We start from the raw sequence: 16214 nt of genomic DNA on the forward strand, positions 1-16214 counted from the left end.
GCACGGGAGGATGACGGGATCCTCGAAGATGTCCATGCACACAGGACAAGTGAAACTGTCCTCTGATAAAAATCTGCCAGCCATTTTGTCTGTTCCTTTCCTTGAACTTGACCCAGAATCAACGGAAAAAAGGTGTCCAGGTTAACTTTGTTGGCATAGAAGATAATTGCACACTTTTGAATGTCCCATCTACAGTAGCATAGCTCATGCCAGGCGCGGAGTGGCCGTCGGGAGATCGGGGACTTGTCCCGGTGGGCCGCGGCCGAGAATTATTTGGCAACGGCCGTATTATGTTCTCAGCCGGCCCCAAAGTGTTCGGCCGTATTATATTTTTAGCTGGCCCAGCGTAGAAACTAATGCAAACTAGCTACAAACCAATTCTTAATTGTATAATATTTGATTCAACAGTATATATACCGTTTACCCGACCGCAATACCTCAGTGACGGTGTCAAACAGTAAATTGGCCACACCCCTTCTCTACTGATAATGTTCATACACCGTAGATCGCGGAAGTTTACTAGATCTTAGTAACATAGTTTCGTTTTCAGTATTTCAAGAACCTGTGATATTTAGATTGGTTACCAAGGAACGGAAATATTAGTCAGTTGTGATTTATTTTCCGATTTCCACATGACTGTTACAGTTTACAGTCTGCCACTCCAGATTCTCTTGTTCTGTGGTTATTGACTTGGGTTACGAACATACTCCACCAAGTGGTAAGGAAGTGAACTGCAGCTAAGCAGGAAAACACGTTGTACATGTTTTGATGGCATTGTTAGAACTAGAGGTATATCTCATTACAGTCGAAAATAATGGTATATCAAACATACATTTATATATGGCACATTTAGGATGTAGCCTATGTAATGTCTGAAGAAATGGAACAAAATAATTACCACACAAGAAGATTCTGATGTGAGCAGTGCTGGGTGTGTAGCCTAAACTGTGGATTAAAATGTAATTGCAAGAAACAAAGACATTTGCTGCGACGAAGACAGCGTTTTAAGGTAGGCCTACACCGTTTGGTTATACATTTTGTTGACTTATGGTTGTGCTTTGAAGTAGCTAGGTTTGGCTTATTTGCTGCATGGTGGGTTTATTGCACAATGTAGACAGACTTTTTGTAAACTAGGCCTATAGGCTACTATACTATATTTTGTAAGCCTACTCTTCTAAAAATCCCCACACTCAAAACTTTGTGCCCATGCTCATCCGTCTTCCTTAAACGATATTTCAATTTCAAACTGTCAAAATGACAGTGGAGTGCACATTTGCATGGAACAGTAGCGTGATGTAGCCTAAGTTAGGGTTGCCAACCGTCCCGATTTGTCCGGGACGTACCGAATTTTAGGTGTATTTTATTTGCCCCGTGAAGAACGGCTCCCGTCCCGCATTTCAATGAGTCTTGACGTTTTTTTTTATTTATTTATTTTTATTATTATTTTTTTACGGAATGCTTATGAAGCATTTCGTCCAATGATATACTGGTGATATGTGACACATTCTGATTTAGAAATTTTGATAGGCTACCTACTGTGCACCAAAATGAAAATGTTTACATTTTGTCCAATGATCAGAGCAGCTGGCATTTGATGACATTCTGATCAGGCAGCTGATTGGCTACGCCAATTTACGTGTGTGTTGCTATGGGAGACGGTAGTAGCAGAGATGTTTTGGTAGTGGTGAAGTGTATTCCCTCAGTAGAAATGGACGAACCGGTAAATAAAAAGAGGCTTTGCAGCTACAACCGAGACTGGGAATTGAAAAGGTCATGGGTAAAAGCCACCACCGACCCGAGGAGAGCATTTTGTAATTTATGCCGCAAAGAAATATCCATTACCCTCTTAAGTTTTAGTTAATAAATTGCATACTTGAGAATACATATTTGTCGTCTGGCTTCTCCTTCAAAATATTTCTCTCAAATTGAACATGTGACAGCAGTTGGTTCAGGCCTAAAACTATAAACACAATACCATTTTACAATAATTAATTTCACAAAATCCTGAAATTAGTAAGATTGCGGTCTGGATAAGAAACCATCATGATTTCTGTCATGGGTAGGTTGAAAAAACCTTTTCAATACATTAAAATGCAGGAAATTGCATCTAAAAAACACAATTTTTTCTTGGGGGAGGGCCCCCAGACCCCCCCTCCGACAAATGTACCTCTTTTCAGGATCAGGGAGTTGGCAACCCGCCTAACCTATAGGTCTATGAATGCTTTGGACTGTGATGATGGCTCCAGTGGTGTAGTCTACTTTTTGAAGTGGGTATACTGTATATTTGAGCATTTTTTTATGTGTACTGTATACATTTGTGCTATTGTAAATAATGGATCAATCCATTTTAAGTGGGTATACTGCAATCCCTGACATTTTGAAATGGGTGCGTATACCTGCGTTTTACATAGACTACACCACTTGCTGTGCATTTCATCAAGGTGTAGGCTCCAATTCAGGTTGATATTTTGACTACACTAATGTTCACATGTAGTACGACTGCAGATTTCGTGGCTTTTGTCTTTTTGGTTAGGAAACCATGTTGTTCGCTTTTTTTTGTTTGTTTGTTTGTTTTTTTTTTTTTAAAGAGGGCCGCCAAGGGGAAAATTCTCCCGGTGGGAAAAGGTGGGCCACTCCGCCCCTGGCTCATGCGATATCCACAGCCTCTTCTGCAGATGCAACAGAGAGACTTCCAACAGTAATCTCACTCCTGAGTCCAATTCAGAAAAGGTGAGGGCAGAGGGATGGCCCACAAATCTTCCAAAGTCACATTGCCATTGGTCAATTCTGTTGAAACTGTCTGCAGAAGCCATAGACCTACTGTCATTGGATGGTTCCATGGCAACCAGGTAGCAGTCTAATCTTTACAGCACCTTCCATAAAGACACTGAGTGGTCACAATGTCACGGTCAATCAGATGAAAGGTCAAGTGTACAGACGAGCAGCTTCTGGTAAACGTTGGCAAACAGCCATAGAGTGACTGATAATCATGCAGTCTGGTTTGCACACAACTTTCCAGACAAACGGAGGGACACACAGACAGACAGACAGACATAGTACACACACACACACACAGAGAAATACAGTATAGGACTTGGACAAGTTAGATGGGTGTGAGCTGTGGGACTGTAACCTCGGTTGACGGGACTGGATGGCACCAGGCCAGATCAAATGCATCGGTGCCAGAAGTGAGTGCATGGGGGTTGGGTAGAGTTGTCAAAGAGCTCGGGTTCAAAATGTATATTAACCCCAGCCACAGATTGAAACCAACCAGAAGCCGACAGAAAACCAGTCGTAAGCACTTAATCATGAACCAACTGACATGGTCACACTGAAAATCAGAGTGTTTTGGAACCGCCACAGTAATGTGTAATGGACAACCTTACTTTTTCTCAGAGAACCTACGACTACACAGTAGACGACATCGTATTCCTTCCGGTCATGAGGTAAACTAAATGCTATGGAGATGCTTTGTTCACTGGTAAGAACTTTGGTAGAGCCTGTCTACTGCCAGACTATATCGCAATCATATCTTCGTTTTGTCATAGGGAAGGTTTATCTAAACTATTTAAAAATACTAAGCTTAATATAAAGCTGTCTTGCGCCCCCTCCCAGTTCTGTGTTTGAGTTACAAAAGTAAGTATTTAAAAAATGACCAGACATCACAAAACGAAGATCCACAAAATAATCAATGTGCTAATGGAATGCTAAAATAAAATATAAATATTTTATTAGATGAATAAATCTTCTTAGTTGACTGGAAATACGTTTTTTCCCACAAAGAGGATATTGTGCTGTAGTCATCTCAGATACCAGGAAGGAATAAAGGAAATTGTTGTTCTTGAGTCTGTTAGCCAGTAAGCCATCATAAAAGAAGAAAGATAACAGCAAGATCTGTGACACAGGTGAGGTGTGGGGGAAGTCGATCATCTCTGCAGTGAAGTGATTAATTAACTAGGCTGCATACTGTGTAACCAGTCAAGTGATTCTTAATTAACTAGGCTACACAGTAAAAAAATGCAGAGTTAATTCAAAACTTAGAGAGTACTCTGAGACCAAAACACACTCTAAACATTTTAAATAAATTCTCTAAGTGTTGAATTAACGCTGTAAAGCTGCAAACTGTAAGCAGTGAAGTGGTTCTTGATTAACTACGTACACAGTAAAACATGCAGAACAAATCCAATACTCCCAAGTCAGCTTTCGTTGTCAGTTTCTTCATATGCACAGGTCATGCAAGGAAATTGAAATTACGCTTTGAATTACGATCAAGTCTTATTACCCTATATATTCGTGGTGTATGAGGGCCAACTGTAATACAATTTTTTTTTTGCATGGGCCAGATTTGGCCCCTCAGGCCTGAGTTTGACATTCCTGCCCTAGAAGATGTTCAATCAAATCTCTAAACCTTGAATTACGTAACACTGTAAAGTTTATAGTGTAGACGACATACTGTAACCAGTCGAAGGCCTCCAAAATGAAGCAAACTAGAATGCATTTCTTGTTCTTTTTACGTCATTTATTCCTTCATTCATTCATCCATTTCCTTACAAGAAAAGCATAAGACATGGACAATCTCATACAATTTTTGCTCATATATCCTGTATAAACAGAGCAAAGGGTGTAATGTAATTATTTCAAGTTACATAGAACAGTCACTTAGAAATATGGCCAAACTTAATTTCAGTTGTTGGTGTTTCCAAAGGCACACTGCTTGGTTAGATTAAAATCTTTTAATATGATGGGCTGGTGCCGTCCTCAGAGAAGAGAAGTGAAGAGGAGTATCTTGGCCAGGGCTGGACAGGGACAGAAAACCAGCTCGGGCATTTTTTCCCCGGCATAGACCAGTCGCTCACACAGCCCCCTGCTTTTCTGCACTATTATGATTAGCTAATTTCACTGTCTATATTAAAAATAGACCAATGGGCCGGCCCATATAGATTAATGGCAAGTTTCTGAGGTAAAATAAAAAAGCAAACAAACAAGTAAAAAAAAAAAACAGGAGGACTGTCGGCCCATGGGGAAAATGCCCTGAATGCCAGACTACCAGTCCAGCCCTGGTCTTGGCAAGACTTAAACAGCAACAACTGATGTTAAGTTTGACCGAATTTCGAAGTGACTTATTTCCTTGAGCCAAAGAGCACCTGCACCTCTCTGAACTCCAGATACCGTTGCAACACACACACACACACACACACACACACACACACACACACACACACACACACACACACACACACACACACACACACACACACACACACACACACACACACAGCACACCCTAGTGGTGCCACTAGAGAATGCAGCAGCTGTCTCCCCCTCCGTCCCTGGCTGCCATCTGCCTGGTCAGCTCCATCTATCGCTGCATAATGCCCACACACACACACACACACACACACACACACACACACACACACACACACACACACACACACACACACACACACACACACACACACACACACCACACCCTAGTGGTGGTACTACAGAATGCAGCACCCATCTCCGCCTCCGCTGTTGGCTGCCATCTGTCTGGTCAACTCCATCTGTTCTTGCATCATCTTCATGGTCTTTGTGTGTCTGCTCTCCATGGCCTCGATCATGGTGGTGAACTGCTTCATGTTCGCCGCGCTGGCCTCCTCCGCCTTCCTCCTAGTCTCCTCCATCTCGCGGCCCATCTTATCCGCCTTGTCCTGGAAGCCCTTCTCAAGGAGCTGCGCCTGTGGAGGGACATACAGTACAGTACATTACATTGCACAAACATTACACACATAACAAAAGACATTAAACACTACATAATACACACACACACGCACGCACACACACACGCACACACGTGTACCCGTGGCTTGGCGTCCACACACACACACACACACACATATTTGTTCGAGTAGCTTGGCGTCCACACACACATACCTGTTCGCGTAGCTTGGCGTCCATGGCCTTTTGGTTCTCCATCTGCTGGTTCTTCAAGTCCTCCTCCATCTTGACCTTCAGCTGCCGCATGCGCTCCTCTCCGCTCCTCTTCTCCGCTTCCATCTTCTCCTCCAGGAGGCGCTGCTGCTCCTGGGCAGCACGCACCTCCTGCTCCATCAGCACGGCGCGCTCACGCTCCTCTACACACGTATACATTAGGTGCGCGCGCGCACACACACACACACACATACACACACACACACACACACACACACACACACACACACACACACACACACACACACACACACACACACACACACACACACACACACACACACACACACACACACACACACACACATTGTACATAGGGACATGTCAGAATTTAGGTTTTTTAAAACTCTTCTGATAGTCACTAAATGGCCAAGGCCAGACAGGGTGAAATGGCATTTAGTCAGTATGCTCCCAAATGCTGAAAACACCTTCCTGTCCAAATTAGAACTGCCCCAACAGTATCATACTTTAAATACAAATAATTAAAAACAGCTTAAATTTCATCTGCCTTTAGTCATAATAAGTTTTCTATTCTACTCTAGTTAGTTATCTATACTTTTTTCTCTCTTCTTTTTCTTTCCTCCTATGATAAAGTGCTGTAAAATGTGCTATTAAAATCCTATTGCTATGGAAAGGAAAACTGTTCTCAACTCTCCCCAGGGGTGCCCCAAGGATGGGTGCTGGAGCCCCTTTCGTTTAGTTATGACACTCTGGAATTTAACTAATGAACCATTCTGTTTTTGGTACCACCCGGTTCAATGATACATGACACGCCCACTCACCACATATCTCTTTTTCCTTCTTGCTGAGGCTCTTGTCAGCCTGCAGGATGGCAGCTGACTCCTCCTTCCTCTGCTGCAGGAAACCCTGAAGAACCTCCTCAGCCTGGAGAAAACACACATACTCATTGACTGGCATGTGACTGATTCTGTTGTGTGATTGGTTGTCTGATTATCTAGTATTGACAGTAGTCAGACTGTCTAATCCTAGAGAAGTGTTTCTCAACGGGGCGAAAGGGAGCCCTTAGGGGCCACTGAGGAGGACACAGCTGAAAGGGTGGGGGTGGAGGAGATGCTCAGTTGCAATTGGGGGGCATTAGTCTGTTTTATTTTCTAATACTAAGAGGGTGTTGGGAGGCTTATGATGACGCCAAGGGGGCATTGGGAGACTTATGATAAGGTCAAGACGGCATTTGTTCAAAAGCGGTTGAGAACCACTTTTCTATAATGTTGTCACCGAGGGTAGTGGTTGTTTTATTGTCTAATTGTGCAGTGTTGTTGGGGTGGTTCACCAGAGGGGGGCGTTGCCTGGGGCGCCAGTCATTGGAGGATCGCCACTAAATACTGATGTGTAACGAACCTTGACGGCTCCTTGTGTCTGATCCTTGTACTTATTGACGACTTCCTCCAGGTCCTGGCTGAAGAGCTGGTAGCCCCCCGGGGTGGTGTAGACTCCATGCTGAAGTTTGTTCTTCAGGCCCTCAGAAAGTTGATTTAAAATATCCCCACACAGATGCGCCGACGCCTGCTCATTCTGCTGCACAAAGCTGCCGAACAAACCATTGATGGACTCCTAAAACACACACAGACACACACACATGATCAGCCCTATGTTGCATCACCTCTACGTTCCCAATGTTTTCAAAGCCCTATGTTTCCAATATCCCTGTTCCTCAAGCCCTATATGCCCTATGATCCCATAGCCCTTTGTTCTCTATTTCCCCAAACCCTGTAGTATGAGGTGTTTACCATTAGCACAGGAACCACACGCCACCTTTGTTTGGTATTTACTCCATCCATTTTCAGTTCCAACCGGGGCAATTTTGGAATTCCCTCAGACGTGGTTCAGAAGCGTGCAAGCCTTGTTCGAACTGTGACATGTTAATCCTCTCTGTAACTGATTGTCCGTCATGGGCACTTTAAAAATCACCATGGCTTTTCTACAGCCAGTTTTTACAAGTAGGCTAGACAATCGGAAATTGGTCAAGCAATTATGTTCTTTAAAGTGACTTAAGACCTTGGCCAAGGAATGAGTTGTCAAGGAATAGTGCTTTTTGTGCTGACAGCATTATTGACACATTTCTTAAAAAGCCAAATAGCCTATTATATGATGGCTATTTCCATGAAGCCCATTAATGTAAATGCATTCCAGACAACCTCCATGAGTCTCCCATCAACCTTCACAAATATTTATAGACTCTTTTCTACTGCTGGTTTTCTGGTAGGCCTACAGCTCGACACAGCATGACTCGGCCGCCACTTTTTGCTTTTCGAATAGGCAAAACACAACTCTATCGTGAAGCAAAAAAAGGCACCAAAGTCGCGCTGTGTCATGTTTGTAGGCCTACCAGAAAAACGGCAGTGGACAAAAGGCATAAGAAGCCTAGAACCGAACACGGTTCTAATGTAAAAACAGCCATGTTCCTGGTGTCCTACCTTCCCACAGCTCTACATTCTCAATGCCATAGCCCTATGTTTCCTATGGTTTTGCAGCCCTATGTTCCCCATGTTCCCACAGCCCTGTTCCCCGTTTCCACTGCCCTATGTCCCTCAGCCCTATGTTTACTATGTTTCCACTGACCTATGTTTCGTACGTACTATGTCGCCATAGCTTAATATTCTTTCCCTCAATCATATGTTCTCTTCGTTCCCACAGCCCTATGTCTCCTATGTTCTCACAGCTCTGTTTCCAATGCCCTTACAGCCCTATGCTCCCTATATCCATAAAACCCCATGTTCCCTTTGTTCCCAAGGCCTTATGTCACCCTATGTTCCTACAGCTCCCAATACCTGCCTATGCTGTTGAGCTCACTGTATCTAAATAGTAGATCTGTTCAATGTGATGTCCGCTTTTTGCCACACCGATGTACTGCTAATGGTATGTTGTCTGTTTCACAACAGAATAGAACAGAATGCATTGAGGTTCTAGAGCTAGTTCTAGGAGTCAGCAAGTGCTGTATTTGGTGTGCATGCTACCTCAAGTGAGCGCATGAATGTGCCGTCGTCGTCTTTGAAGGAGCGCTTCATGAAGGCTTCGATGGCGAGGCTGTTGAGGCGCTCGTGCTCCGCCGTGAGGTCGCCCAGCAGGACGGGAAAGCGGCTCTTCAGCTTCGTCATGCCGTCCTCGTACACCTGCCGCCCCTCGCGCACCGCTGCGTCGTTCTCGATCTGCGCCATGGCGAGCACAGCATTCTCCAGACATGGGATGCCGCCATTAACCATGGTGTCCACGTACAACTTCACCAGATGACCAAAGACTACAAAGAGCAAAGAGGGACAAACACAGTATTTGACTTCAGCAGATGACAAAAGACTACAGGTAGCTAAGAGGGACACACACAACATACAACTTCACCAGATGGCCAAAGACCACAAAGAGCCAAGAGGGACAAACACAACATACATCATACACTTAAGCTGCAGAATGGACAGTTGTTGTAAGAGTACAAAGGGGCAGACGTGGTCTAGTGGTTAGAGAGTAGGTCTTTCAATCTGGAGGGTGTAGGTTCAAATCCCACCAGATCTCTCCCTACATCTCCATCCATGGCTGAAGTGCTCTTGAGCAAGGCACCTAACCCCACATTGCTCCAGGCACTGTAATCAATTCCCTGAAAAATAATAACTGCAAGTCGCTTTGAATAAAAAAAAGTGTCAGCTAAGTCAAATATAATGTAATGTAACAATTGCTCTTAGCATAGTGCCTCTACTAAGCATACCACTAATGTGCACGACTTGTGAGCCCAACAGGGTGTTCAGCACACCTTCATGTTGTAGGGAACATATTGCAAACGTTTCATACATCTGGAACACGGCAAATGTCTCTACCAGATTACTACCAGCACTAGTTCACTGGCTCTAATCGGCTAACCACTTGACCTATTCTGTCCTACAAGAGCCTAATCATAAAACACACATAGATCTAAAACAGCTTACCCAGAGATTCTTTAAGTATATAGAGATATGCCAACATAATAGGTTTCTATGGGCACCTAACGTGACCAGGTTCCGGTCTGCCTAAAGGGGCGTGTCATAATGCTCCTACAATGAATAGAACAGTCCTTAGGTATGCCTAGGTCTGCCTAAAGGGGGATCCCCCCCCCCCCCTTGCAATAATAGAACCCGGAAACAATGGGCCAATGGAACCTCTCTCTCTCTACTCTCTCTGGCTTACCTCTGCCGTCCACTGCGTGTCCGTCCTTCAGCTGCTTGGCAGGGCTGTGATCAAACACGTAGTTGCAGAACCGCTCGGTGACCTCCAGGAACTCGGAGTCCAGCTCAGACAGGGCCAGCGACTCCAGGCGCTTCACGTTCTCCGGGTTAGTTGGGAACGGGAAGTTGAAACACTTCCGGGATGGGAAGTATTTCCGGATGCACTCTCGGGGAAGATTGTAATCGTTCACCTTCCTGCCGTTACCTTGAAGAGCCAATCAGAACATAGCTTTGGGTTAGCACATAAATCTAAACATCTTGGTATCCTAGATGAAACCACAAGAATTTTGCCTGACGAGTTGTTCTAGTTGGGTTAGGCACTGATACGCCATTGTGTTTGGCCATGGCAGTTTGAACAACAACAGCATCCCAACCCCAGCCCTCAGCTTTGTAAACCGTGTGGTGCCAGACCAATTGTCCCATTTTACATGCTAAAAAACATGTTTTATGATAGAAAAATCTGTGTGTGCATGTGTGTTTGATAGTAGCCTATAATACTGTGTTTGTATGTAACAATGTGTGTGCAACAAAGTGTTTGTTTGTAATAATGTGCAGGCTGCAGGCTACTTGTGATAGAGTAGAGTAGCACTGGGTATGAGCTCCAAAAAATGATAAACTTTATTTCATTATGCAATCGGCAGTGTGTCGATCCACCAGTGGGATCTTCCTCTGGGCTAAAGAAGATCCCACTGGTGGATTGAAACGTTATCGATTACATAATGGGAAAATTATAATTTTTGGAGCTCATGCACAGTGAGCTCCACTCTTTCACACGGTCTACCACTTTTGTCTGGCACCTGTATGACTGTTTTGTGGATGTGCACACCCCTATCTCCAAACCCCACAGGCGGCAAATCCTACCAGGTTTCAGCTGCAGTGCGAAGTCCAAGTATTCGTCCTCTGTGGCGTCTTTCCCATCGATCTTCCTCTCCAGAGTAAAGTCCCTCACGGCCCAGATGAACGAGGGGAAAAACTTCACAAACTCACAGTCTTCTCCTTCGTCATCTGATGACTTCACTTTGATGTGTTCAGCCAGTTCTGTGACGTATCTGCAGGAGGTTAAGGTGAACTACACCACAACATGCCACCAGATGCTATAAAGCAACTAGCTCTAGCTAACATTTTAAACTAACACTGCTAGTCATAGCTAACATTTAAACACGATAACAATGGGGCTGGGGCAGGGGCAGGGCCAGTGAAGCTAAAGTCCATATGCCTCTATGAATAGATGTGATTTAAGGTGCTTCTTGAACGTAGCCAGTGTGGGGGCCTGGCGTATGTTGGGAGGTAGACTGTTCCAGAGCGTGCGGGCAGCAACACAAAAAGCTCTGTCACCAACAGTACGGAGTCTGGCTCGGGGGATGATGAGATTGTCCTTTCCAGAAGACCACAGAGACCTGGACTGGACTGGGAGTGGGGTTGGAGGAGTTCAGAGAGGTACTGAGGAGCAAGAGAGTGAAGTGATTTGTATGTCGACAAAAAGGATACTGCAGCTCCTCCACTGCTCTGTTGTCAATGGTTCCTCTGCTGTTGTAGACCAGAGTGCTGCTCAGCAGAACTGACAGGGAGAAGACCTGTGTGTCGTGCTTGGGGTCACCCTGACAAATAAATGAAAATTAGACAAATTAGCCGACATAAAAGGTAGGTGTACCATTTGTATATGGGATATGTGTACATGCATAGCAGGTGTGTGTGTGTGTGTGTGTGTGTGTGTGTGTGTGTGTGTGTGTGTGTGTGTGTGTGTGTGTGTGTGTGGTCACCTTGTCCACGTCCCCCAGCCCCTCAGTGTCCAGCAGCACCAGAGTGTGTCCTGTCAGAGAAAAACACACACAGACACACGCACATGCGCACACACACACATACATTCACATGCAGGTAAACCCATGCACATACAATACAGACATGCCAAATCATTATTGTGTAGTATGTGTGTATACACACCTTGTTTCTTTGGGTGAGGTACACACCACATCCATATTCCTTTGGTTTTGGACTCGATGGTGCTGCCCAGAGCAAAGCCTGTGGGGACAGAAGCAGCATAGTTTAGGAGCTGAGTTATCACACACATCTATGTGTTCATTACACGTCCATCATGAATATGAAAGCCCACCTGGGAAACTGCCATTGTCATTGTGACACAGCACGCAGTTTATGCGTAAGGGAGCAGTGCGGCGGGACAGTACCATGCTCAGGACACCTCAGTCATGGAGGACGATGGAGGAGAGCACTGGTTAATTACTCCCAGCACCAACCAGGCGAGTTGGGAGTCAAACTAGCAACCTTTGGGCTACAAGTCTAACGTCCTAACCTCTTACCCATGACTACCCTATGTGAGTGCTTTATTGTGTGTGTGTGTGTGTGTGTGTGTGTGTGTGTGTGTGTGTGTGTGTGTGTGTGTGTGTGTGTGTGTGTGTGTGTGTGTGTGTGTGTGTGTGTGTACCTGACTGTTGTCCGGCCAGTCGGTTCATGAGGTAAGACTTCCCCGTGCGGTAGAGCCCCACCACAGCCACCACCACCACCGGCTGCTGGATCTGCTGCAGGATCTGCAGTGCCCCCTGCTGGACACTCATGCGTCCTTCGGGCCCATTGTCCACCAGGCACACAGGAGCTTGCATTGTTACCATCCTACACACACACACACACACACACACACACACACACACACACACACACACACACACACACACACACACACACACACACACAGGCGAGTGAATTCCTAGAGAATCTTGACTCTCAATGTGAAGAGTCTATTGTTCAACCAGTTTTCAAAAGGGTGCATTGTGGATCAGAGCTTGATCCAAGAGATGAGGACGCCAGGAGGTGTGTGTGTGTGTATGTATGTGTGTGTGCGTGAGTTAGGGATGCAAACGATTAATTGATTAATAGATTTTAATCGATTAATGCATTAACCGATTAAAAAGCGTTAATCACAATTAATCTCCAATTCAACTGACAAGAGACACAGGTAAAATGGGCATGTGAAGAGTATGTGTGAAGAGGGGTGTGAATAGTGGTAATATATAAATCGCCTTTGGATGAAAGAATGTAAATAGAATTAATTTAGATGTAGTATTTTATCTATTTTTTTTAAATTTCAGTATTTATGTTTAGTAGTTTTATTTTCCAGAAACATTGAGATTTCGGGAGAAAATGCCGCTTATCCAGTAATCGTAAGTCGATCGAGAACGCAATCAACTAACGATTAATGAATTAATCGATCATTTGCATCCCTAGCGTGCGTGTGTGTGTGCGCGCGTTCGTGTGTCTATGTGTGTGTATGTGTTTGTGAGTGTGTGTTAAGATATTAACATTTGTGTGTGTGTTTGTGTGCTTGCCCCCGCACGACGGGAGGCTCTGGATTTTCGTATCCCCATGGCCTTTCGTCGCCGCCCCCATCGTGGGCCAACTTGAACACTCCATATCGTCATGATTCATGGACAAAAAAAACCTTCCATTGCCGTTATATGTTTTTGTTTGAGTCTCTGTATGACTTTGAGTGTTCATGTTTTTGTTTCATGCCATATGGTAAAGCGTCATTGATTGTTTAGAAAAGTGGTATACAAAACTGATGTATTATTTTTATTACTTATTGTTAAGATGTTAAGATGCGTGTTAAAATGTGTAGGAATGCGGCACTGAAAAGTCTACACTACAGCAACACACATAGTGTTCCTCAAATAGATTATCACGGGTCTACATTTCTGCTTTTGTTTTGTCGTCAAGTTGCGTGAGCCGGTTGGTTGGAAACCGGTTTGCTCTTTGGATGGTTGGCACGCAAGACCTATTGGCCAGGCCTTGTTTGTGTTTGTTGTTCGCATCTTTAACATTACATTACATTGCACTTAGCTGACGCTTTCATTTATTTAAAGCGACTTACAGTTATTATTTTTCAGGTTATTGGATACAGTCCCTGGAACAATGTGGGGTTAGGTGCCTTGCTCAAGGGCACTTCAGCCATGGATGGAGATGTAGGGAGAGGTCAGGGGGGATTTGAAACTGCAACCCCTAGATTGAAAGACCAACTATCTAACCACTAGGCCACGGCTGCCCCATCTTCTCTCAATCAACATGAAATCAATCAACATTGTGAAAAGAGGTAGGTCTGCACACAACCAATTGTCTGGCACGGCACCCTGCAAAAAGTCTCTTGGGATGTGCTCACCCTGCTGAATATGAATCAATCAACATAGCACATAAACTTGCCTGTAACATACACATTTAGCCTGCATATCAGCCTTTTATATCTGAAAACTCCAAGGTACTACCAATTTAATTTGGTTGGCCTATGTGTAACTTCCCAGCTAGAGGGCAGCAGGCTACAATATGTTGCTCTCTTGCTTTCTCTTTCTTTCTCTTTCTATGTCTGTCACTCTCTCACACGCACGCGCGCACACGCACGCACACACACACACACACACACACACACACACACACACACACACACACACACACACACACACACACACACACACACACACACACACACACACACACACACACACACACACACACACACAAGAACCCACCATTGTGATCTGTACTCTAAAGTCCAATGGCCATCCTTGTATTTAAGGCGTAAATTGCATATGTTACTTTTTATTGCAAAGGTACTGTTGGGCAAACTTCCCTATTATATCTGTAATGTATTGACTTTTTGTACTTTATCTTATGGTACACGTTCCTCACACAAGTTACTATACAGTCTTGTACCCCTCGCACTGAATTAAGGAAAACAGGCTTTTCTTTTTATGCCCCATATCTATGGAATGAGTTGCAGAAGATATTATGTATGGACTGCCCTCATTAGAGACTTTTAAGAGGGGAATTCATACAGTATACACAGAGGAGTGTCATTGTTTCTGACTATGCAGCATATAGGCTACTTTTTATCTCATAATACGTTTTATGTAAACTTNTTAATGTGTTTGTTGTACATTTATTTTCCTTTTTGTCTATGTGTTTGTCTGTGTCTGTAACTATATGTATGCTGCCATTTTGACCAGGAATCCCCGGCAGAAGAGACTCTAGTCTCAATGGGACAATCCTGGCTAAATAAAGCCTAAATGAAAAAAAAAAAACACACACACACACACACACACACACACAATCAGAGACATTGTACAGTTAGGCTATAGCTGGTCCTAGCTAGGTGGCCTAAATTACAGCAGACATTGCTCCATCATCAGCTGACATCTCAGATGACCCCAATAGAACACAGTGGCGGCAGATTTGGCTAAAGATTATTAAGGTAATGTGAAATCTAATAGGTGTGTGTGTGTGTGTGTGTGTGTGTGTGTGTGTTCTCACTTAGTTTTGGTAGAGCACATATTGTTCTGCCCAGTCTAGGCAGGTGTGTCTTATCTTAGCCTAGGCCTACTTGTTGATGATGCAGGAACGAATAAACAGAAATAAGGTAATAACGAACCGAGCCTGTTAATGTCAACGCATACACACTAGTAGGCCTACTACTAGTGTGGGCATACAACGCCAACAGATGTTCTATCACGTGTGGGCCTATAGCTAGTTGCATAGATTCTATTATGGAACATTTCAACCGTGTGTGCAAATGTACTTACCCGCCGTGAGACGCTTGATCAGCCTTGGGAAGTTCGGACACACACAGTCACGTCGGAGTTCTCGGTGCTAGAGTGAAGTTGGTGTGTTGCTGTAGCCTATTTCCTTTACAGACTAGAAATGCAGCTGAGCTAAAAGAAGAACGCAGATTTCTCGGAATCCCCGCTCGCCGGCTACTTTCACTTTCGACTCGTACCTCACTGCGCCGTGGGGTGGGGCGGAGACAGGTCGATGTTTACACGTGATGATTACACAAATGATCTGCCAGATAGGCCTACTTATCTTGTGATTGCCACATTTCTTGCTTTCGTTGCCAGGGCAGCATGCTCTCTATTCTATCATCGGCGAGCACATCCATGCAGAAAAATGCAGAGGAGGAAACGATCCGACGTGGGAAATCTGGGAATCCCCGTAAAGTGTCAGGACGCTCCGATCACTTTTGAAACACTCAAA

At 44.4% G+C, this 16214-nt stretch overlaps 2 protein-coding genes across 2 annotated transcripts in view; both read right to left on the minus strand.

Annotated features, from left to right (window-relative positions):
* LOC134460511 (E3 ubiquitin-protein ligase TRIM39-like) overlaps positions 1-36 on the minus strand; it is a 19411-nt gene extending 19375 nt beyond the window's left edge. The window contains exon 1 of the mRNA XM_063212896.1: positions 1-36. This exon is cut by the window's left edge and continues 384 nt beyond it. Coding sequence (XP_063068966.1) covers positions 1-36 — 36 coding nt within the window.
* Positions 37-4503: 4467 nt separating this feature from the next.
* Positions 4504-16010, minus strand: LOC134461091 (guanylate-binding protein 1-like). The gene is made up of 12 exons (XM_063213857.1): positions 15764-16010; positions 12625-12809; positions 12126-12203; positions 11945-11994; positions 11673-11782; positions 11046-11233; positions 10147-10389; positions 8952-9232; positions 7336-7548; positions 6759-6861; positions 5920-6119; positions 4504-5723 (listed from the first exon to the last, which is right to left on the minus strand). The coding sequence occupies exons 2-12, from the start codon at positions 12806-12808 to the stop codon at positions 5487-5489; spliced, it is 1887 nt and encodes a 628-aa protein (XP_063069927.1). The 5' UTR covers position 12809; positions 15764-16010; the 3' UTR covers positions 4504-5486.
* Between the last annotated feature and the right edge of the window lie 204 nt (positions 16011-16214).

The sequence above is a fragment of the Engraulis encrasicolus genome, chromosome 13 (assembly GCF_034702125.1).
Source record: "Engraulis encrasicolus isolate BLACKSEA-1 chromosome 13, IST_EnEncr_1.0, whole genome shotgun sequence".
NCBI lineage: Eukaryota > Metazoa > Chordata > Actinopteri > Clupeiformes > Engraulidae > Engraulis > Engraulis encrasicolus.

Bases quoted from the DNA above. Each gene is read 5' to 3' on its own strand.
- LOC134461091 (XM_063213857.1), bottom strand. From the start codon at position 12,808: ATGGTAACAATGCAAGCTCCTGTGTGCCTGGTGGACAATGGGCCCGAA. The intron at 11,783-11,944 runs GTGACCACACAC...TTTATTTGTCAG, and splicing joins GGCTGGGGGACGTGGACAAG to GGTGACCCCAAGCACGACAC. The intron at 9,233-10,146 runs GTAAGCCAGAGA...TGCTCTTTGTAG, and splicing joins ACACGCAGTGGACGGCAGAG to TCTTTGGTCATCTGGTGAAG.